We start from the raw sequence: 22969 nt of genomic DNA, 5'->3' as shown, positions 1-22969 counted from the left end.
TATCTATAATACATATAGTACCTCGACTGCGTTATACACACGCGTTGTCCGATTATCAATTGCAACTCGCCTCTCTCTCTGTCTCTCTGGTATCTCTCTCACTCCTACGCACGATATCAACCGAGAGAGAGACAGAAGTAAAAAAGTAAACGAAGAAAGCTTTAATATAGGAAGAAAGAAATGAGCCGCGGTGGCCGCACGACAAAATAGTGATTTGAATGTTCCTTATTGTGAAATTTACAAAGTGAAAGCCATTCAATCAATATATATCTATATACAAATATATATATATTATTTAAGGAAAATATATCAGCGTGCAGATTAAAAAGAGAAGAAAGAAAGAAAGAAAGAAAAGATAAAGGAGCATTATATATATAGATATATACACAAGCATATGTATGTATCCGTGCGTGTGTGTGTATTCTCTTCATTATACATATAGATATAGTTATACATCCGATATATTTAATAAAAAATCGTCTCTGTGCTTGTGCAAGAAAAAGGAAAAAAGTTAACTACTCAACGACATACTAAATGTATATGTACATATGCATATATTACGCCAGGATCCGCAGCAGTCAGCCACCGATTCTAATATGAAAAAATCGTTCCTAAAGATGTTGAAGATATCAAAGGCACTGAGATATTCTTGCTCGCTCAACGATATTCAGTCATTAAGCCGACGTCCTCGCAGTAAGTTTTCTATTATACATCATATAAGCTTTGATAAATCATTCATTCGTTCATTCATTTGTTTAAATAAGAGCGAGAGAGAGAGAGGCAGCAAAGTGAGACCGTTTGACGAAAAGAGCGACTACCACTGTCGTTAAATTATTTCGAACTCGTGTCTGTGTGTGTGTATCGAAGAAAACAAACGTTCGTAACGATCGATCGTTGCCTCGTTGCATTAGAGGCTCCTCGCCTCTCTTCGAAGTTTTTATATTTTTGCAAAACGTCGATTTTCTCTGAAACACAGTTGAACAAAGGGCTCCTCTCTCTCTCTCTCTCTCTCTCTCTCGCTCTCTCTATCTCACTCTAGAAGGGGCCATTGTTACACACGGTATTATATCATTCTCCTCGCTCGCTCTTGTCTTTTTATTTTTCGAACGAATCTATAGCATATAAAATCTAATTAGTTTATTATATCTGGCTAATATGTAACGTTTTGTCGAATGTGCAATGGTCGCGTTGCTGCACACAGCATACATATACAGTACTACGTATTATACCCAGACACTTGAGTGGCGAGTCAGTGTGTGTTGGTGTGTGTGTGTGTATGCGAGTGTCTGTATCTCTCTGTGCCCTGTGTCCGTGTCTGTGTGTGCGCGCGTGTATGTGTATCCTGAGCTATGCACCTCCCACCACACTTTGAGAGGTGCATATATCATGGTTTAAAATTGCTGCTGGCAATGTAGTGTTAAATCTCAGCCATGCGAACCTTCCGTACGTGCGCGCCGCGCCGATATCTTCGGAAAATTGTTTAAAAACAAAGGTATCGAACGCGATCATTAGTGTCGCGATAGTAAAAAAGTGTATGCGCGCGTGAGTGTATCCTGTGTCCTGCAGTGTCTTCTCTGTGCTCTCTCTCGAGTGGTTGTGTGCTGCGGCTGATGAAAAAAAAAGTTCCATAAAAATCATTCGAGGATGCATCGTGCAGGCAAGAAGAATCAACGGTTCGTCATATTCATTCGTTAAATTGTGCACACAGTATGAAACGGCATTAACGCGCGCACACACACAGTACTCAGCTCTGACACTGTTAATATACGACAGACGAAGACAGAGGCATGAAAAATCAAAGCAGCAAATGTATAATAACGATCGAAACGAAGTAATGCGAGCGAGTGCATGTATGACTGCTATACACCACCACTATGCGCTCTGCGCTTATACTCTTGTCGCATCTCATCGTCGTCGTTCCCGCTAAAAACCCATTAATTCATTAGCACTGCTGTATACATATGTAACTACTACATACTACATACTACTACTATATAATACAACTACCGTGAACTGCCCTGCTCGACACACGCGTGTGTGTATCGACACGAGTGTGTATCTGTGTGTGTATCTGTGATATATACATGTGTAAAAGCAGTGGTAGCCGTTCGTTCGGTATCGTTTCCGCCTCTACGCCAGCATATAACTCGCCTTTGCTCTCTCTGCTGCTACTGCTACTGTGCTTCTACTATATGTGTACTGCTTCAGCATAACACAGCAGCCTCCTGTGTGTGCAATCATATCACCCAATTTTCGCTTGTGCCTTGCCTGCTTTTGCTGCTGCTGCTGCTGCTGCCATTGCCTTTTCTGCCGCTTCAGCGCCCGGCCTGCGTATAGCCTGACTTGCCTGACTGCCTGCCTGCCTGCCTTGCCGCTATGCGACGGCCAGCGAGCTGCACGGAGCCACGCGTTGAAATCACTCAGAGATTTAAACTCGCCAAAAGCTCGAGCAATGAATGCCCCGTGCCTCGTTATAGGCGTATATACATGTGCGTGAGGCATTAATCTCTCGACACGAATCGGTATCAAGCCGCCAAGCGGCTAATTGTTGCCGTTTGTTTTTTATTTACCTTCTCTCGCTCGCGCGCGAGCCGAGTAGACCGAGGCGAGAGCGAGAGCTGTGTTTTAGCACGAGCTGCTGCTTGCTGCTCTATACACGAGCTAAAAGCATAGGACGCGAAACGAGCTATACACAACGTTAAACGTGTGTATGTGTGTGTGTTTGTGTGCGAATGTGTGGAGTCGCTGCTACCGTGATGTTGTGTGTACCTCCCGTGTCTCGGCGTCAAGTTGTAAGCAACGCGAGAGCGTTGACGCTTTAAAATTTTCACTGCAAATAAATTACGTGTATTACACGGAGACGAGTCTCAAGGATTGTTATAACACGCGGAGAGCTTGTCAAAAACTATTTCGGAGTCATGCTCTATTGGTTTTTTAAATCGCCAAATTTTCGTACGCAAATCGTGCACATCGATTTCGACTATAAAATAACGCAAACGAGCAGACTGTAATTAATTCCAGCTTTAATCGTCGAAAATCTTCGTTTTTATACCAAAGAAGCAGCCCCCATCGTAGTAGCGTTCAACGATCCTCTTTTTTTCCCTTCACGTTAGTATACACATTCAAGACGCTCATATACATTCTGAAAACGACGAGGCGTGGGTTGAGGAGGCATCGCGTATTGATTTATTTCGCACGAAAATGTCTGCGCGTTTCGGGCTGCCATGCAGATCCGACTCTCTCTCGCCGCTCGCGCGCTCTCTCTCCGTACTGTGCAATGTTTCGGCTTTTCAAACGGCTTTAAAAAGTGCAAATAATTAGCTCGATTTTTGGCGAAATTTCGGCGTTATTTTTGCGATAGCGAGTGATTTGTTATTGTTTTGACGATGCCGGTTTTTGTTTGTATTTTTATTTCTATTTTCAAACTCATTTTAAATTAGCAATTTGCTGCTGCCGTGCTCGTGTGACGAATATATGCAATAAAGAATTAATTGCAAAATGCTCTCTGCCCGATACGACGATTCCACGAATCGGACTGGCTTTTCGAAGGCAAATTTTTAAGTTATCAACAAACGCGGTGTGCGTTGTATATTATACCTGCTGCTCTAAAGCCGCGATCATTAATTTCGAAATAATAAAACAGTAGAAAAAAAACAACAAAGGATCATTCGTTCGTAGAAGCTCTCATCCGACGTTCATTTGTCTCCTCTCATTCGCTCGTCAGTTTGAATATTCATCGATTCATTTTTGCGTTATAATTTTAAGCTGTTAATGTATGCATATTGGCATTGGGGCTGACGTCATGTTTATAACATTCTGACAAACGCCTCTCACGCAGCGGCAGCAACAGCAGCGGCAGTAACAGCGACGCGCGCGAAATTAAGACTCTCCCGACTCGTTTCGGAGCAATTAAAGAACATCAATGCCTGGGCAGCATGGAAACTAATAAACGCTGGGGTTAGACGAACAGATGGGTCAAGCTGCTACTGCGACTGATCAGTGTATGCGTGCGTGTAAAAGCATGTGTGTGTGTGTGTGTGCGTAGCAAAAGTATTCTATTACTGTACACGAGGGTGTGAGGTAGATACACACATTCTTCGATGCTGCAACAAAAAAGTATAGTTGTAAAAAAGGAAAAAAACACAACCAACTCGATTAATTAGGTGCTGTTTTTCACGGAACCTCTCTCACTCTGTGTCTGCACACGGATCGCCTTCTGTTTTTTCTTTTTTACAATTCTCTTTCTTTCCCTTTTTTTTTCATTTTTTGCGTTGCACACACATTTTCACGCGGACGGTGTGCGAGGGAGGGAAGGGAGGGAGAAAGGAATCTTGTATATGTATTCAGGCAAAGGCAAAAAGTAATATAACGCGCGAGAACGCAGCCATTCCATTTGGCGAAAAAATTCATCGAATTCTCCCCGATTAAAGGATTCATATTCAGGTGAAAATTATTACTTATATCGACGCGTTTTGTGTTGTGGCCTGGCCTCTCTATATACCCGAAGAGAGAGTTGGCCGTGTTCGTTAAAACTCATTTCGACCTCTCCGTAATGATATTCGCGAAATCGTGTTTTTTTTTATTTCCTGCAATTTCTTCATTACGGAATTAATGTCAAATTTTTGCGATGTAACGATCGCGCCCCGTATGTCTCTCTTCTAACGCGCTGCGAATGAAATTCTAACCTAAATTAAAAGGCAAGCAGGCAGCAGTGGACGGACGGGGCGCATTACAATGCTTTGTACTTTCGACGACGACGACGAAGAGCTAAGCTGTTGTAGTTGCTGCTTGCACGATGCGCATCATCGTTTCGCGCTGCGCGAATAAATTGAAGAATTTTTCGAGACATTTCATATTTTACATTGACGAAGGTGTATTGTATACACAAATTCTCTCCTTTTCTCTCTCTCGCACTCACTCACCCCACTCTAAACAACGCCCATCCGGGAGTTCGAGACGCGCGAGGAGCTGCAGCAGCAGCAGCACAGCATCTATTCGGAAATGTAAAAAAGAAAGAAAAGGGAGAGAGAGAGAGAGAGAGAGAAAGAGAGAAAAAAATTGAAGTATCTTTCTCTCGCTCTTGTAACTTAGCATTTCTGTCCGTATGTTCAATTGGTTCATTAACACCTCGTTCGCGAGCAGACTTTCTAAAAAAAAATAATGATTTTTTGCAGTTTAAAAAAGTCGCGTCTAACTAATGCTCCGTGCACTGCAACGGTAATTGCATGCGCGTTTATGACGTTTAACAGCTGCGCGAATATATTTGCAATTAGTTTTAGGATATTGCGTTTCGGATTGAAATACTGCTGCGATTGAATGAAATGTATTGGCATCTTCTTAGCGTGGATCTGGCAGTACAGTATTCTTTTTTCTTTACAGCGAATTGCTAGGTTATGCATACAACACACACTCGCATACGCACGTTCGAAATACTTTGCTCTCTTTCTCTTGTTTTTTTTCCAACAATAAGCCCTAAGACGTCGCATTATAATCATAACAAAATCTTCAAAAGTTTCCAATAATCAGCGATCATCTCATTCTTTCTCTCTCTCTTTCTCTCGCTCGACGTTGTAAGGTGTTTAAACAATCCGTCACATATGCTGCCTGCTGCTTTTCTGCTCCGATCTGGATGTAAGTGTACGTGTACGAGTGTATGTGTGCAGGGCCGTGGCGCACTGCCTGCGCTCGTGTACCACGCGATGCCAATGTAAATGTGTGTGTAGCGTCATTTCTTTTCACCCTCAACCATTACTTTCTACGTACAAATACCTATGAAAATACATTTTGAATCTACGAAACTCGCAGCAGCGCGCAGTTATATAGAAGCTTATGCCGGAGAGCTCTGCGCGCGGCACGGCCTACCCAGTGGTATATACAATGCAGAAAATGTAACAAGAACAGTGAAGTCCCCTCTCTATCTCTTTCTTTCTCTTTTCTCTCTTTCTTTCTTTCTTTCTCCTAAAGGACGCGCGGATCGCGGCGGCGACGACGACGACGACGACGAGTGCGAGAATGAAAGAGACAGAGAACGGATGTGCAAGAAAAAATGAGAGAGTTTTTTTTTTGCTCTTATAATATTATACATGCTCTTTTTTTCTTTCTCTCATTCTCGCTCTACCTCTCGCACTTTTACTCTTTACGCAAACTTTTCCGTGTATGCGGCTGTATATCGGTTGTCCGGTCACTTGCATATATTTCGCGCATATTATCGCGCCCGTGTGCGTATATGTCCGTGTGTAATATATCTGCGTTAACGACGATGATGAGCAAAAGAGAGGAAAGAGTGAGAGAGAGAGAGCAAAAAGAAAGAAGAAATACAAGCAGTTTACGAATTTTGATTTATACCTCGACGATGCTGATTATTTGGCGACTCTCTTTTGCACGCGCACGTGAGAGTAAGCGAGAGAGCAAAAAAAGAGAAAAAAAGACGCGGCGCGAGAGCACACATAGGCGCACACGATCTTCCGTCTTTTTCTAATGTAGCATTCTTAACGCCAACTTTTAGGGTACATATCGTATGTATAATACACGCACACACCGAGGCGCGCATTTATACATTATATATAGACTCTACACAGAGACACATCGCCGCCACCGCCACCACCACTACCACCATCATCCACCAACACCATCACCACCTCGATGCACATACATACATTGTGTGTTACTTCTTACATTTGTATGTGTGTGTGCGCGCATGTACGTGTGTGTCTATATTCCAATTCATTCTTTAGCTTTTAGTACTTCTTCTCTCTCTCCTCTCTCTCTCTCCTTCGATATGTGTGCTGCTTGGGGTATATGTAGGCGCTCAGTTCGATGCTGCTGGCTGATGCTCCTGCGCGTTCGTCGATTCTTATTATATGAATTTTCTTTCTCTTCTTCTTCTTCCACTGCTGCTGCTGCTGCTGCTGCTTCTTCTTCTTTCTTACCCTCCTGCGCAGTAATGAACGAATAAATTATTGAAAAAGAGAAAAGGGAAAATATTTCTCTCGAGCGAGCAGCAGCAGCAGCAGCAGCACTATTATAGCCAGAGAGCATCGATATAATAAAAAAATCACGTTCTCTTTCTTTTTTTCTTGAAAAATTCATGTTTCAAAGCGCTATTATTAGCGCGAGATGTATACATTTATAGATCAGTGCCGAACGAAACTCGTTCATTAATTATGCATACGATTAAAAAGACTTATTGTTTGTGTATTACCGATTGGCATCGCCCAAGTGCCATCCGGATGATGATTTCGTTATCGGTGTTATTTTATTATTACTAGACGAATCGTCAGGAATTAATACGAAACAGGAATGAAAAATTATAAATTCGAGTTATGACTCGCTGCTGATATTTCAGTCGAGAGGCTTTTCTCAGATTCCCTCGTTTATTTCATAATGCAAATAATGATCCAATCGGAATCAATGTTGTTAATTCTGCACGCGGCATAACAATGGCAATAATGTCGACTATTCAAATTAGCTCGAAACGATCGTGACAAGTCGCGTCTTCTCCTATGCGTTCGTGTGTGCTCGTAGTACGTGTGTGTCTGTACCGCGTTCGATTTCCAGCGATAGACTATTTGGGTGTGGTTCCCCGTCGCCTCGTGATAGCGCATAAAAAACAGCAGCAGCTATACAGCGGCACGCGTTGTCATAAATGACAACGTGTAATGCGCATTGTGAACACATTTCGAATTGGAATTTTAGGCATTCACGACTGCATGAATTTTTGCATATAACGAGAATAATTAGCCTGTCGGTGTAATCGTAACTGCGCTGCGCACACACGCGAACTTTACTTTCTGCATTCACGTTAAAACGAAACGAAAATCGTTCGCCTACTTTTTTCCCCTCTTTTTCTTTCTTTCGAGTCACTTGTGAATTATTCAAATGAGCGTTTTCAATGCAATTAATGTACGATCTTTTATTCGAAATAATTATTAATGCTTCTTGAAAAAAGAAAAGAAGTAAAGCTGTGTGTATAGTGGTCGTAACTCCACGCGCCGCGACCTTTTTCCGTGAAGCCGTTTGACTTTCATGCCTTTGACTTCGTAACTACTTTTCTTATAAAATTAATAACTCACTCCAATTATGCGTGAAAGACAATTAAGCGTAGTTATAACTGTTGAATCAAAACTTTTTTGTTTCCAAGATTGTGTACAAAGTGTGAAACCTCTACTTTATGACGCACATTACAGTCATTATAATTTAAATGCTTGAATAGATTATAAGGTGAAAAAAAAACTTATTTTCGTCGAGTGACATTTTGCTTTTAACTCGGTCTTAATGAAATTATTGAAAGCTTCGTTTCGCTCAAGTAAATTTAACTTTGAACTTAAAATGTTGTTTACTGTTTACTGTTTAATTTCATTTCCTTCTGACTAGAGTGAAAATTCATTGTTCTTTGCCCGTGTTTTTCATTATATTTGATGCTTATAACTCATGTAAATTATTCACAGTATTTCTTAAAAATTCAAAACCTTTTATTTTTTACTTTCAATAGTAACGAAATTAATAAAACAAGAGTTTTTTTTTGTTTGTCGTTAAGAAAACTTGTTTTTTTAACCCAAGAGCCACACGATGCGCGCATTAACTAATGACGAATCGGCTAACGAAAGTTGCTCATTACCTTGTTATTACTGAAAAAGTTAATTTGAAACTTGCACGAGCGCAGGCAACAAAAAGGAGAAAAAAAGAACGAAGAAAAATAAATAATGAATCTCTGACGCATAACCTAAGTTGAACCTTATACCGCAGCGTTGCGCTCGCCCGGACTATCTCATTAGAAAAAAATCATTCGGTTCGCTGTTGCGGGGGATTACTTTTATAATTTGCAATTCGCGTAACTTTGAACCATTTTCTTCTTCTTTTTTTTTCCTAGTAAAAAATGTGCAATTTCGCTCTGTCATTGTCGGCTAATGCCTCGGGTGTGAAACGAATGTTATCGATTTCATTAGAATAAAAGATAAAACGTCTTTGTTCGTTGAAAAATAAGCTGCGAAAATTTTTAATTTTTAAATTTCGCATTCAAATTGTTGATCTATTTAACTTTAAATAGAAGAAGCCTTCGTTTCGAATCGATGTTGGAATGAATAAAAGTTTATAGTCGCTTGACAATATTCATTTTTCAACGCTACGCAAAACAAGTGATATACATCGTTAATTATTCAATTGATTGTCAATGTTAATAAAGATGGCGTCGACACTTCTTCTCCCCACCCAACCCCCTTTGTTCAACGCACTACTTCTGCTTTTCATTTTCATAATTCAACTGGAGTATTAAACGTAAATACTCGTATAAAAGGCACACACGAAAATAATAAAAATGTTTATTTCCACGTAAACTGGTGCGTTTTCGTTTCATCATTTGCATTAACCGTTTTTTATTTTTCAGTTTTTTTATTTTGATGAAAAAATGATTGCTTCTCTCTCCCCTCGGCAAGAAAAAAAATATGAATTCATATCGATTCGGTAGGTCCTAATAGTGTTGTCTTCTATCTTAAAGTACCTATATGTATGCTGGCAGACCGATCGATACATTATAGTACTCGGGCAATATAAGACTCTCCGATAATCATGGCAACAAAAAATTGCTCAAGTGGCGTAGTACGCCGTGCCGCGTCTACGAACGAAAGAGAGAGAGTCTATATGATTGAAAAATTTGTGTGCATACTCTGACAGTTTAATTAACTGTAAATGTTAATAAATATTTTTTGCACTATAATGTAAAATTGAAAATATCTCGAGAATTATTAATGCCACCTAATAATTTTACTCGTTGATAATTTTATAAACGTTCGTTTTTTTTTAATTACGAAACGAGCTCGCGCGACAATCTTCAAACAATGGAGCCAGCACGGGGCAGCACTTGAAAAAGCCAAGAAGTAATATCGTGCGCCGGGTGGGAGGAGGAGGGAACTCTATAAGTAGTGTGAGACTGAATTAGCAGCTTGAAGCTCTAATTACGCAATTAAATATTACGCTTGCGGTTGACAAGGGTTTTATATGTACGTGAAACACACTCACAGCTGCAATGTAGGCACTACAGCATTTTTATCCCTGCCTTAAATTATTCACTCTAATACGTCCGGAGTTATACTGATTATAAAAGGCCGGCATTAGCGTCACGTGCTAATGGAGAATTCTTTTACAAATGCATTCATTTATCATTATTATTATCATCATCATCATCATACGAACAATCGTGTTTCTCGGTGAAGATCGAAATTGGATTAAAAAAAATGCTTTTTTTTGCTTTCTGTTGCAGAGGACGTAGCGTCAACATCATCAGCCCAGTATTTCAAAAGTTACTCTTACTTCAAATTTGCTATAAAGCATCAACACCCGAAGTTCTTGTACGACTAACAGACTTTCCTCCGACGTTGACGAAAATGAGTCGCAAGAGTACAATAACGAAAAAACTTTCCATTAGCATTATTGACAGAATGTCTGCAGCAACCAGACTTCAATGTTGATGTTTCAGTTTTGAAATAATCATACAAACAAAAACACAACACACCATTCCTCTCTACTCTCTCACACACAAAAAAAAACACACATCGACACACGATTTACACCTTAATTTCCAATAAAGCATAAAGTAAAAAAAAAACCTAAAAATTAAGTTAGAAAGAAAAAAAAATTATTATATACAATTATTATCGTGTATACTATGAGTCCGGAAGAGGAAAAAGACCGGGGAGATAGCTCTCCGACTGCTGTGGGCACAGTCTTCAACAATCCGAATTATCCACTGACCGTAAGCCCCTCGCCCGGTTCGGAGCTCTGTCTGCGCGGCAGCGCGTTGTCGACGCCGACGACGGCTACGGCGGACACGACGACGGCGACGACGACGCAGACGATAACGACGACTGCGGGAACGACGACGACGCAGACGACCACAGCCATGAGTAGTGGCAGCGGTAGCACCAGCGGCAGCAGCGTCGTTCCCGCGGACTCGATAATACTCAACAAGCAGCAGCAGCAGCAATCGCCGCAGCAGCAGCTTCAGCAGCGTCAAGCAGAAAATATAGTTCCTGAGCAACAATTAGGGCAACCATTGTCCGAAAACGATGTTGAAAAGTTCGACGGTAAAATAGTTTATAATTCCGATGGTTCAGCTTACATTATCGAGGGGGAGAGTGAGTTGAGCGAGGATGAGTCCTTGCCGGACGGCTGCATCGTCGACGGCCAGGGTACTTCCATTTCACACTCACTAGTCATTCCACAAATTGCCAATGCCTATTACGTATCTCGGTTTTACGCACACCAATTGAGCGGCGGCGGCGGCGGAGGCGTCGGCCAGGGCCAGAACAATCAGCAATCCAGCAACAAAGCGTCACCAATCTCAAACTCCGAACTTCCTGTTATGTATAGTTATCGTGTTATTAACTTTAGAAATCGCGAGAGAAACTCGTACGTGCAGGCCGCGGCGGCGGCGGCGGCGCAAGCGGCTGCCGCCTCGGCGTCGTCGTCGTCCTCGTCGTCGTCACCCACTAAGGCCTCTTCCGTGCCGGTCAAGCCCATCCTCATGTGTTTCATCTGCAAGCTGAGCTTCGGCCACGCGAAGAGCTTCGTCGCCCACGCACAAAGCGACCACGAGATCACGCTGCTCGACGACGAGCGCAAGACGCTCGCGGGCTCCACCACGTCGGCCATCATACAGCCCGTCGGCAAGAACAAGCAGGCGATCGTCAGCTTCCTCGAGCCGGTCGTCTCACCCCAGTGCAATCAGGAGCTGAGACAGCCGAGCTTGTCGATGCCCAACTCCAACGACGGTAACGAGCAGCTACAGCTCCAACAACAGCAACAGCAGCAGCAGCAATCGGCAAAGAAGATGGCAGCGGCAGCAGCCATGGCGATGGACCAGAGCGAGAAGAAGTCAAAATTTTACGAATCCGAGAACAAGTCTCACGCGTCGCAGAATAAGTCTATGATTAATGCAACTACTACTACTACTATTACTACTAATTTAGCCAATAGAGACGATTCCTATCATAAGAAACTGAAGCAGAATCAACAGCAAGGTTATTCGAACGAGGGCCTGGGCGTCGGGTCCTCGTGGTCAATGGTTCCTGATAAGCTCGCGTCGAGCGTCATGGGCAACTCGCCCACGGCCGTCTCGCAAGCGCAGCAGCAACAGATGCAAGCCTCGCTGATGAAGGCCGCCACGCAGAGCGGCTACGCGAGCATCGCCCCACCGAACTTCATCAGCGGCACGACGATCGGCGTCTGCCCGGAGCACATGCAGGGTCGGCCCTCGGGCATCGAGTGCTCCAAGTGCGAGATCATCCTGGCGAACTCGCGGCTGCCCACCGTGAGCGGCTCGCTCACCGGCATCCACTCGCGCAACTCCTGCAAGACCCTCAAGTGCCCCAAGTGCAACTGGCACTACAAGTACCAGGAGACCCTGGAGATACACATGAAGGAGAAGCACCCCGAGGCGGAGACCTCGTGCATCTACTGCATCGCGGGGCAGCCCCATCCGCGCCTGGCCCGCGGCGAGACATACACCTGCGGCTACAAGCCCTATCGCTGCGAGGTCTGCAACTACTCCACCACGACCAAGGGCAATCTCAGCATACACATGCAAAGCGACAAACATTTGAACAACATGCAAGAGCTGCAGCAGGGCAACAGCAACGTGATGAGCCAGTCGCCGCAGCAGGACTCGCCGCACATGCAGTCCCCCGGTGGCCATCAGCAGCAGCAGAACTCCATGATGGCCAATCAGGTCGCCAATCACATGAAACCCAAGCCCATGTTTCGTTGCGACGCCTGCAACTACGAGACCAATGTCGCGCGCAATTTACGTATTCACATGACCAGCGAGAAGCACACCCATCACATGCTGATACTGCAGCAGAACATCAAGCACATGCAGTCGCTCTCCGTGTTGCAGCAGCAGCAACAGCAGCAGCAGCAGCAACAACAGCAGCAGCAGCAGCAACAACAACAGCAGCAACAACAGTCGCACCAAAAGAAGTCACCCAGTCAACCGACTCAAGCCCAGCTTCAACAGCAGCAATTCGATCAGATAATGAGCGGTGGATTTGGCAGCAAGGCGGCCCAGCCGACCGAGGCCGCCCTCGCCGACATGGCCTACAATCAGGCCCTGCTGATCCAGCTGATGACGGGTGGCACTCTGCCGCACCTCGGCAACGACCTCGTCGGCAGTCTCAATCTCAACGCCCTCGCGGGCCTCGGCAATCCGGACATCGGCATTCTGCCCGAGAGCATGGAGCCACCGCCCGAGCCCTCGGATCCGAATCCCGGCCACACCTATCAGTGCTGCATCTGCAACAAGTTCGAGACGGATTCGCTCGAGGAGCTGGGCATCCATCTGACCCAGGACCGCACGAAGATCCCCGAGACCGAGATTCTCAACAACATCGCCGGCTACTTCATCTGCAAGCTGTGCTCGTACAAGACCAATCTCAAGGCCAACTTTCAGCTGCACTGCAAGACGGACAAGCACCTGCAGCGACTCCAGCACCTGAATCACGTCAAGGAGGGCGGACCGCGCAACGAATGGAAGCTCAAGTACCTCTCGGCCCCGACCATTTCCGCACAAATACGCTGTCACGCCTGCGACTATTACACGAATAGTATTCATAAATTAGCTTTACACGCCTCGTCGCCCAAGCACGAGGCCTCGACGATACTGCTGCAGCATCTGCTCGAGGCCGGCTCCACGGTCGGCTCCAACTCCAAGATCTATCAGTGCACGCTGTGCGGCTTCAACGCCAAGTCCCGCCTCTATCTTCTCCAGCACGTCAAGTCCATGAAGCATCTGCAGATGGAGCAGATACGCCAGCTGCAGGCCAGGTCCGAGATGAAGGAGTCCGACTGCCTGCAGACGGACATCGCCGAGATCTTTCAGGTGCTGCCCGATCCGGACGAGGCGCGCGGCATGAACATCGACGCCAACGAGGACATGCAGCAGACCACTCCAAAAAATACCGGTAAGTCAGTCGCACAGCATGACTTGGGTGTGTCTTTAGATATAATTTCTTTTCTTAAAATGTCAACTCATTGTGATAAATTTCCCGCCATCTTGGCCTGCCGTCCGACATGTTGTTATATCAGTGTCAATCGAGAAGCGCGTTAGAGCCCCTGTTCCGGTAGAGCATTACTGAGAAAAATTCACTTGCATGTTAAATAAAATACACTTTATAAAATTTTATTAGTACAAATAACTCACAATATTAACTTAATAATTATTTTGAATCGAAACTTTATTGTTTGATTACAATTTCCAAATTCTCGTGAAAGCCAACTTATTTTCGTACTTAAACCGATCGCGGACGAAATGTGAGTCCACCTATAACGTTTTTTCGTACCTTATTATAATTGCAGAAAGATGCGAAAGTTCCTTAGACGGGAGTAGCGATATAAAGCGAGAAATGGAGCAAGACAATGACAATGACCAAGATAACGACACGGAGGACGAGAAGTGCTCCAATTACGCATTCCCGCCGCAGACGTCAGCCGACCTTACGCGCAACTTCCTCATGACCCAGCGCGAAGACAGCAACGAAGACATAAGTCAATACAAAGACAATTACGATTCCGAGCTCGTGTGTCCCCTGTGCCAAGACAATTTCAAGCATCGCACGCTGCTCGAGAAGCACGTCATGCAGATCCACTCGGTCAACACCGACGGGCTGCAGCGTCTGCTGGCCCTGGTCAATCAGAGCCACTGGCTGAACATCGTTCCGCGCAACACCAGCAACGAGAGCAGCAGCGCCGGCGGCGGCGGCGGCGTAGGCGAGTCGCCGTGCAGCACACCCACCGCGACCGCCAGCGCGGCTCAGAAGACGAGCGGCGGCGGCAGCGAGGAAGACGTCAAGGCCGTCGACATGATGATGGCCACGGACGACATCAACAGCGATTCGCACTTTCTCAAGTGCAATTATTGCCAGAGCGAGTACCGCACGCCCGAGGAGCTGCAGCAGCATCAGCGCGAGGCGCACTCCTCCGCGACGGTCGTGCCCAATCTCGCCGTGAGCGAGAAGCACGTCTACAAGTATCGCTGCGGTCAATGTTCCTTAGCTTTCAAAACGTTCGACAAGCTGCAGCAGCACTCCCAGTATCACGCGATACGCGACGCCACCAAGTGCGGCACCTGCTTTCGGTCCTTTCGCTCGATCCAATCTCTCAATCGCCACCTCGAGACATGTCATGCAGAGATGCCCATAGACGACGAGTTGGCCTCCGCAGCCTCGACGTCGCCCTTCAACAAGCACCTCGCCGCTCAGATGATGTCGCCTGGCTCGCTATTCCAGCGTGCCATGAGCGAAGAGCAGCTGCGCCAACAGCAACAGCAGCAGCAAGACGACCTGCCCAACGAGCTCTACCTAGACGAGGACGAGAAGAACGATGACGAGGACGGCGACGGCAACGACACCAGCGCCTTGATGAAAGAGCAGCGATTGCTCGAAAACTATTTGAATAGCCACTCGGTCGCCGAGGACTTTTACAGCGATCCCAGCCGCAAGTATAAGTGCCATCGCTGCAAGGTCGCCTTCACCCGTCAGTCCTATCTGTCGAGCCACAACAAGAGTATCGTTCATCGCAAGGGCGACAAGATGCCCTACTCCATCGAGAAGTATCTGGACCCTAACAGACCCTACAAGTGCGATGTGTGCAAAGAGAGCTTTACTCAGAAGAACATACTGCTGGTGCACTACAACAGCGTCAGCCATTTGCACAAGCTCAAACGAGCCATGCAGGATCAGGGCAACAACAGCGCTGGCTCGTACATGACTCAAGTATCTCCGCTCAGCCCGAACGACTCGACCGACGAGCAGAATGACCAGGACAAGAAGCCTTACAAGTGCAACATCTGTAAGGTGTCGTATTCGCAGGGCAGTACCCTCGACATACACAAGCGCAGCGTACTGCATCAGACGCGCGCGAGCAAGCTCGAACAGGATGCGCAACGCCAATTTCTCGAGCAGCCGTTTGCCAACAATTCGGCCGTGTATCAGAAGAACGCCGAAGGCGGTGGACACATCAATATCTGCGGCAATTGCAACGCCTCCTTCAACAGCCAGGAGCAGCTCACTCAACATCAGGAGCTCTACTGCATCTTCAACAGCCCGCTATCGATATTCAAGAAGTTGGCTGCACAGAGCAATCAGCAGCAGGTGCTGGCCCTGCCGAAAACGCCCTCGCCGTCGGTGTCGTCGTCTGAGATGCAGGACAAAGCACTGAGCCTACAGCAGACCCTAGCGTCGCAAGATTTGACATATCAAACAAAACCAAAATCCTCGCAAATATACAAGCATCTTTTGGAGAGCTTTGGCTTCGACTTGGTGATGCAGTTCAACGAGAATCACGAGCGCAAGCAGAGAATGAAGGACGGCGCGGACGACCTGGAGTCGGACTACTCGCCCGATTCCAAGTTCTCCATGAACGGTAAGCAGGGCCACGACTTGAGCGTACTGATGCAGGATCGCGAGCAGTCCTTCGATGAGCTCGCCGAGGAAAAGATCATTCCGGAGATCAAGAAGAGCAAGTGTCAGCATTGTAGCAAAGAATTCAGCAGCGTCTGGGTACTGAAGGCTCATTGCGAGGAGGTGCACAAAGACGTCGTTCCTCAGGAATTTTTGGAAAAGTATGCTCAACAATTCAAGTACGAATACGAGAAGAAAGTGGTCGTTGTGACGGCTGCCACGTCGTCATCTACTAATTCGGGACCGGTCAACACCACACCATCATCCCAGATGAACTCGTCGTCGCTGCAGAACGAAAACAACAATACGAACGAGTCGAAGGAAAAGAACAATACCACTGAAAACAATAAGGATAACAACAAGGCCACCGAACCGAGCTCGACGACTCCGACAACGACGACACCGACCACTTCGGCCTCGACGCCGGTGTTGAGCAGCACCCCCGTATCGAGCACCGACTCCACGGCAGCGACAATCCAGTCCAATGTGCAAAATCTCTATCAGCAGCAACAACAGCAGCAACATAGCCAACAAAGTCAACAGCAACAGCAGCAATTATTGGCGCAGCACATGACCGAGATGCAGGTCGCGCTGAGCGCGATGGCCGCCACTCAATTCCAACATCAGCTCCATCAATATCCGAGCTTGATCATGAGCATGATGGGCCTGCCGCTGGGTCTCAACGTGCCCGCCATCGCGGCCATGAATCTTCAACCGCCGCTGGTGCCGGTCATGCTGCCGTCGCAATTCGACGGGAATAACAGTACTTATCAGTCGATTGACGCACAAAACGAGCTGCTCGCCAAGCAGAACATAGCCCTGTGTCAACAGCAACAACAGGCTGCAGCTGCAGCTGTAAGTATATTCGCTCTTGAGCCTTCTAAATTATTTTGGTTTACGAGTTTTACGTTTTATTGCAATGGTTCCTTTTTTTCTTTTTTCAGACAAACGCTGTTTCGTCACAAAAACGGGCTCGTACAAGAATCACGGACGATCAATTGAAAATTCTAAGAGCACACTTTGACATTAACAATTCACCCGGTGAAGAGCAAATAACAGAGATGGCCTCCCAGAGTGGCTTGCCTCCGAAAGTCATCAAACACTGGTTCCGCAATACACTGTTCAAAGAGCGACAGAGAAACAAAGACAGTCCATACAACTTCAACAATCCACCCAGTACCACCCTGAATCTGGAGGAGTACGAAAAGACCGGAGAAGCCAAAGTCACGTCACTCGGCAACATCTCGAGCAACAAGAGCATGGACGAGAAGAACGAGGAAAAGATCAGCAACGACGCGGCCTCGCAGCTCATGGCCGCCCAGAGCCAGATGATCCAGCAGGAGTTGAGCAAGCAAATGTTCATGGGCCAGAATCTGATGCAGCAGATGCAGGAGGACGCCCGCCACTCGGGCGAGAGCTCCGGCGAGCAGCAGTCACGGCCGCAGTCGCCCGCGTCCATATTCACCTCGCCGAATCAGGACGCGCCGTCAGCGGCGACGCTCGGCTCGATGAACATGGACGCCTCGTCCATGCTGCCGCCCAAGTCGACCTCGCAGAATTCCGTGCAGAGCTTTCAGTCCATCGCTAATCTGTCCGTGACGTCGTCGGGCAGCATGCAGAACCAGCAGTGCAACAGTCCGACAAGATTGTCCGATTACTCGATGAGCGGCAACGGTAGCAACTCCAACAACGCGAACTCCTCGAATTCGGGGAAGCGAGCCAACAGGACCAGATTCACCGACTATCAGATCAAGGTACTTCAAGAATTTTTCGAGAATAACGCCTATCCAAAGGACGACGATCTCGAGTATCTGAGCAAATTGCTGGGCTTGAGCCCGCGAGTCATCGTCGTCTGGTTTCAGAATGCTCGTCAGAAGGCGCGCAAGGTGTACGAGAATCAGCCGCTGGCCGAGCCCGTGGTGACAGGCGGCCGCGGCGAGGCCGAGGACAACACCGGCCGCTTTCAGCGCACCCCGGGCCTGAATTATCAGTGCAAAAAGTGTCTGCTGGTCTTCCAGCGTTACTACGAGCTCATTCGCCATCAGAAGACGCACTGCTTCAAGGAGGAGGACGCGAAGCGCAGCGCCCAGGCGCAGGCGGCGGCCGCGCAGATCGCCGCCGTGCTGAGCTCCGAGGACAGCAACAGCAGCTCCAACACGACGAGTAACACGCTACTATCGGTGTCCATGAACACGTCCACCATGTCCGAGTCGTCCGTGAATCCTAATCAAATTTCCATGTCACAGCATAATACCTCGCAGCCGCCCAATCTCAATCTCCCCTGCATGCAATCCGATATGAAAAGCGATGACTTTCAGTGCGAAAAGTGTAACCTGGTCTTTAGTCGCTTCGAGCTCTGGCGCGAACATCAGCTCGTGCACATCATGAACCCCACGCTGTTCTCGTCCAATTACTCGCCCGAGTCGGCCTTCGGCATATTACAGCAGCAGGCGTTTAAGGGCACCGGCAGCGTGTCGAACGATCTTCCAAATCTCCTGCCGACCATAATGAAAGACAAAAAACGTTCCTACGATGATTTCGAGGACATGCAGTCCTCGGACAAGATGAGCCAGGAGCAGAGCGAGCAGCCGAAGGACAAGCGCTTGCGCACAACTATACTGCCGGAGCAGTTGGATTATCTTTATCAGAAGTACCAGATCGAGTCGAATCCGTCGCGCAAGATGCTCGAGACGATAGCCAAGGAGGTGGGCCTGAAAAAGCGCGTCGTGCAGGTCTGGTTTCAGAACACGCGCGCGCGCGAGCGCAAGGGACAGTTTCGTGCCCACAGTCAGGTGATCAACAAACGATGCCCCTTCTGTCCAGCCCTGTTTAAGGTCAAGTCGGCCCTCGAGTCCCATTTGAATAGCAAGCACGCCGACCACATGGGCAAAATCGAGATCAACATCGACAACATTCCCGACGAGGAGTTGTCGCTCGAATCTTCGCCGTCGAATTCTAGCACCCCGAACATCATGTCACCCCTGTTCACCGGCCAAGCCGAGGTCGAGGCTTCTCTCAAGAAGTATTACGAGGAGTCGATGAAGCGTTACATCAACGAATTGCAAATCAACTCGAGCAACAGCAAGAACAAGCAGCCGGAGAGCTCCTCGAATTTTTTCACCACCGGCAACGAGTCGCCGCTCGATCTCAGCAAGCCGATGCTCGGTGGCAAGATCGATCTTAGCCAGGGCCTGTTCAACGAGGCCGCGGTCAATCACTTGCAGGCGATCAGATTGAACGCCGAGGCCTGCCAGGCCACGGGCGAGTGCTCGGAGAAGAGCTTGTGCGGCGACGACGACAACATGAGCGAGATCACCGACTTCATCGACGACGACTGCCCCATCAGTCCGCAGAATTTCAAGCAGGCCATCAGCGGCGGTGGCGGTGGCGGCAGCGGTGGCAATGGTAGCGGCGGAAGCGGTGGCGGTGGCACTGGCAATAATGTCGTCATGTACTCCGGCAACAACAGCATGTCCCAAGGCAATAACAAGCGATACAGAACCCAAATGACGACAACACAAGTGAAAGTTATGAAGTCCTTGTTCTCCGACTACAAAACACCGACTATGTCCGAATGCGAAGTGCTTGGAAAGGAGATCGCCCTACCGAAAAGAGTGGTTCAGGTAATTTTCAATATCAATTTTAAACTCGTAACTTAAAACTCAAAGGCCCCAAATCGAAGCTCATTCTTAACCAAATTCGAATCATTGATAATTTTTTTCTCTTGTTTTTTTGCACTTACAATTGAAAAATTTTAATGATAATAATGTCGCGGTATTTGGATCGGTTATTAAACTCAATTATATTTTTTCAATTTTTTTTATTTGGTTCATCCAAAATACTAACCATGTGCAAATTGACTTCATCATACACTTTACAAGTCCGAACACCATTTTTACTGTGTTTTCGCAGTTTCAAACGGCCGAGCAATAAGACGAGTCCGCGCCCGGACGACGACGATCAAAAAAAGAGAGATAGAGAATATAAACACGAGGGAAGTAATCGGCTATCTAATGCGTGATTTCAGGTTTGGTTCCAAAATGCACGTGCAAAAGAGAAGAAAGCCAGATTGGCCGCAGGATTATCAGCCGATGGTATTCTCATACACCGTAGTCTGACTGGCCCAGAAGAGTGTAAACTGTGTTCTATACATTATTCTTCGAAGTTGCCATTACAAGAGCATATATTTTCTCATCAGCATATTGAATCGGTGAGACAGGCCGTGAACGACGGCACCCTCATACCGCCGACACCCGGGGCTCCCATAACGCGAGAGAATAATACCATTATGAGTAGTGGTGGCGCGAACAATACTACGAATAATAACTTGCATGGCGTTCGCCCACAGACTGAAGAAAATTTCATGTACGGATCGTTGTTCCTTCATCCCACTGCAATGTTTCAGTCGCAGCAGCAGCCGCAACAGCAACATACGGGAAACGTCGACTCTAACACTATCACCACAACCGGTAGAGAGTGCTTAGGCGACCTTTTAGATTCCTAAACTCATGCTATCATGATTCAAAAAAAAGAATATTTAATGAAAAAATTAAAAAATAAAAATTATGTAAGCGAATTAAGATATTAATTGACATAATGGAAAAAAAATGGAAAAAAAATTACTAATAAACGTAGTGAATTTGATAATCAATTTTTTTGCAAAACACGACAAAAATAAAGGTGAAATTTACTATATTTGAAAATCATGATAGCGTGAAAATTAATTTATATGTTGTACTAATGTAGGTCACTTGTAAACATATTTTAAAAATGGTCCGTGTGATAATGGTAAAAGGGCCATAAGAAACTGCGATTTAACTACGTAGGTTCAAAAATATCTTTATGTAGCGCGCGAATATTATATCCAGTGCTAGGCAATACTGAAAGTTCCTATTCAAATGACTATTATAATATAAGAACTATTGAAATTGATAAAAACGAAGTAGTAAAAGAATAGTTCAAAAACGAAAAATACGATAAATAAGAAAAGAAATGTCTGATTCCTGAATATTAAGACGGATGAAATGATTTCATTTGTATTATACAATGATATTTTATTGAACACAATGTCCAAATTATGTTTTTATGTACAGTGAAGACTATATATATTCATATTTTTAGTTATATCATTCCTTTATTTGATAATCAATCATGTTTAACGATTCGATTCTTCGATTTGAACTTTTTCAAATTATGTATGGAAAATGAACAATCTATAGACTGTATTTTAATCAATTTATGCAAATCTCATCGATCAAGGCATACTAGCATATTTTTTGTTCAAATATTAAGAATCCAAAAATATTGTAAGTATAAAGAGTATGTGATCTTCGTTTTATACAGTTTTCCTAACGTAACTATTTATAAAGATCACTCTACATACCTCGCATGTTCATGTTTATATACTAGGAAATATAACTCCGTTTTTAAGTAATCATGAGTCAATTATTTCTAATTTTAATAAATAATATTATAAATTATAAATGTTGCTTACTATGACAATCATTTGCATGCAAACAAAATTTAAAATTCACGTGGCTTTCCGGTTATCAAAATGGAGCTTCCGTGAAATGCTAGCGCTACCGATGCACACTCTCAAGATGGCTGATCAATCAAAATGGTTGAAAAGGATTGGAAACACTTACTTTGTATGATTTCTTGGGAGTTTATAAAAATGGAAAGGTTCTCGAGCCATAATCATTGTTTTATGACATCTTCACATATTTTCGAAAAGATTCTCATTTTTACACTCAAAAGTCTGGTCTACTATTAATATAATTTATCCATCTTTCATCTTGATTTGAAGTAAAATAAATTTCAAGTTATAAACTAAAGAAACTATAAAATTCATATTGAAAAAATATCTCATGGATTTTTTGTGATCGTTAGGAATCAGGATAGATATAATTGATCAAATCGTTAACATATTTTAGTTAATTTTTTTTTATTTTCTGAATGATTATGGTTGATTTCAACGAACAACTCAGTGCTCCATTTCATAGTTAATTACAGGTAAAAATATAATTTATCGTTTTCTTACATGTTCTTCTTAAACTAGCTTTAAATTCTCATAAAAGTATTTAATTTACTTGAGGTAAGTAACAAACAATAGCACATGGTGCGAAATTTAACAGGCGAATTTTCTCTTAAGATCTACGAATGATACAATTTATTCAAGTGCGTCTAGCTCCTCAAATCATCTCTCTGCATCAAAAACTGTTAATACCTTAAAACTTTCATGATTTTAGTTGAGATTTTTACAGTGGCATTATTAAAAATCGAAATTTTTCAAAATTATCATTTTGTAAATGCAATTTTCAAGACTAGTAAAAAGTCTTAATAAAAAAATCGAAATTTTCACAACAGAATTATGTCCATAGAGATTACTAAATTTTTACAATGACGTCAAAAAATATTTTTCATCAATATTTTCATACGCTTTCACTGAGCGTGAATGTCGTCATATCTTAGCATTCGTTTACATTTATATTTTATAAGACATTTTCAGAAATTTTTTTTGT

General features: G+C 45.0%; 1 protein-coding gene across 4 annotated transcripts; it reads left to right on the top strand.

Annotated features, from left to right (window-relative positions):
* The first annotated feature begins 443 nt into the window (after positions 1-443).
* Positions 444-22097, top strand: LOC106656840 (zinc finger homeobox protein 4). 4 transcript variants are annotated; one of them, XM_014378005.2, is made up of 6 exons: positions 444-693; positions 10256-13952; positions 14347-17303; positions 17393-18202; positions 18311-20071; positions 20476-22097. In XM_014378005.2, the coding sequence occupies exons 2-6, from the start codon at positions 10661-10663 to the stop codon at positions 20950-20952; spliced, it is 9297 nt and encodes a 3098-aa protein (XP_014233491.1). In that variant the 5' UTR covers positions 444-693; positions 10256-10660; the 3' UTR covers positions 20953-22097. The 4 variants fall into 4 exon arrangements, with proteins under 4 accessions (XP_014233491.1, XP_014233483.1, XP_014233499.1 ...); XM_014377997.2 differs by having other exon boundaries at positions 17393-20071; XM_014378013.1 differs by lacking the exon at positions 20476-22097 and adding an exon at positions 20361-20455 and having other exon boundaries at positions 17393-20071.
* The last annotated feature ends 872 nt before the right edge of the window (positions 22098-22969 follow it).

The sequence above is a fragment of the Trichogramma pretiosum genome, unplaced genomic scaffold (genome assembly GCF_000599845.2).
Source record: "Trichogramma pretiosum strain Unisexual culture from Peru unplaced genomic scaffold, Tpre_2.0 scaffold1, whole genome shotgun sequence".
Lineage (NCBI taxonomy): Eukaryota > Metazoa > Arthropoda > Insecta > Hymenoptera > Trichogrammatidae > Trichogramma > Trichogramma pretiosum.
This window is presented reverse-complemented; position numbering and strand designations above follow the sequence as displayed.

What these genes read in the sequence shown, in the direction of transcription:
- LOC106656840 (XM_014377997.2), top strand. Translation starts at nt 10,661, where the DNA reads ATGAGTCCGGAAGAGGAAAAAGACCGGGGAGATAGCTCTCCGACTGCT. An exon ending in GACCACTCCAAAAAATACCG is followed by an intron (nt 13,953 to 14,346) that starts GTAAGTCAGTCG and finishes TTATAATTGCAG; the next exon opens with AAAGATGCGAAAGTTCCTTA. An exon ending in AACAGGCTGCAGCTGCAGCT is followed by an intron (nt 17,304 to 17,392) that starts GTAAGTATATTC and finishes TTCTTTTTTCAG; the next exon opens with ACAAACGCTGTTTCGTCACA.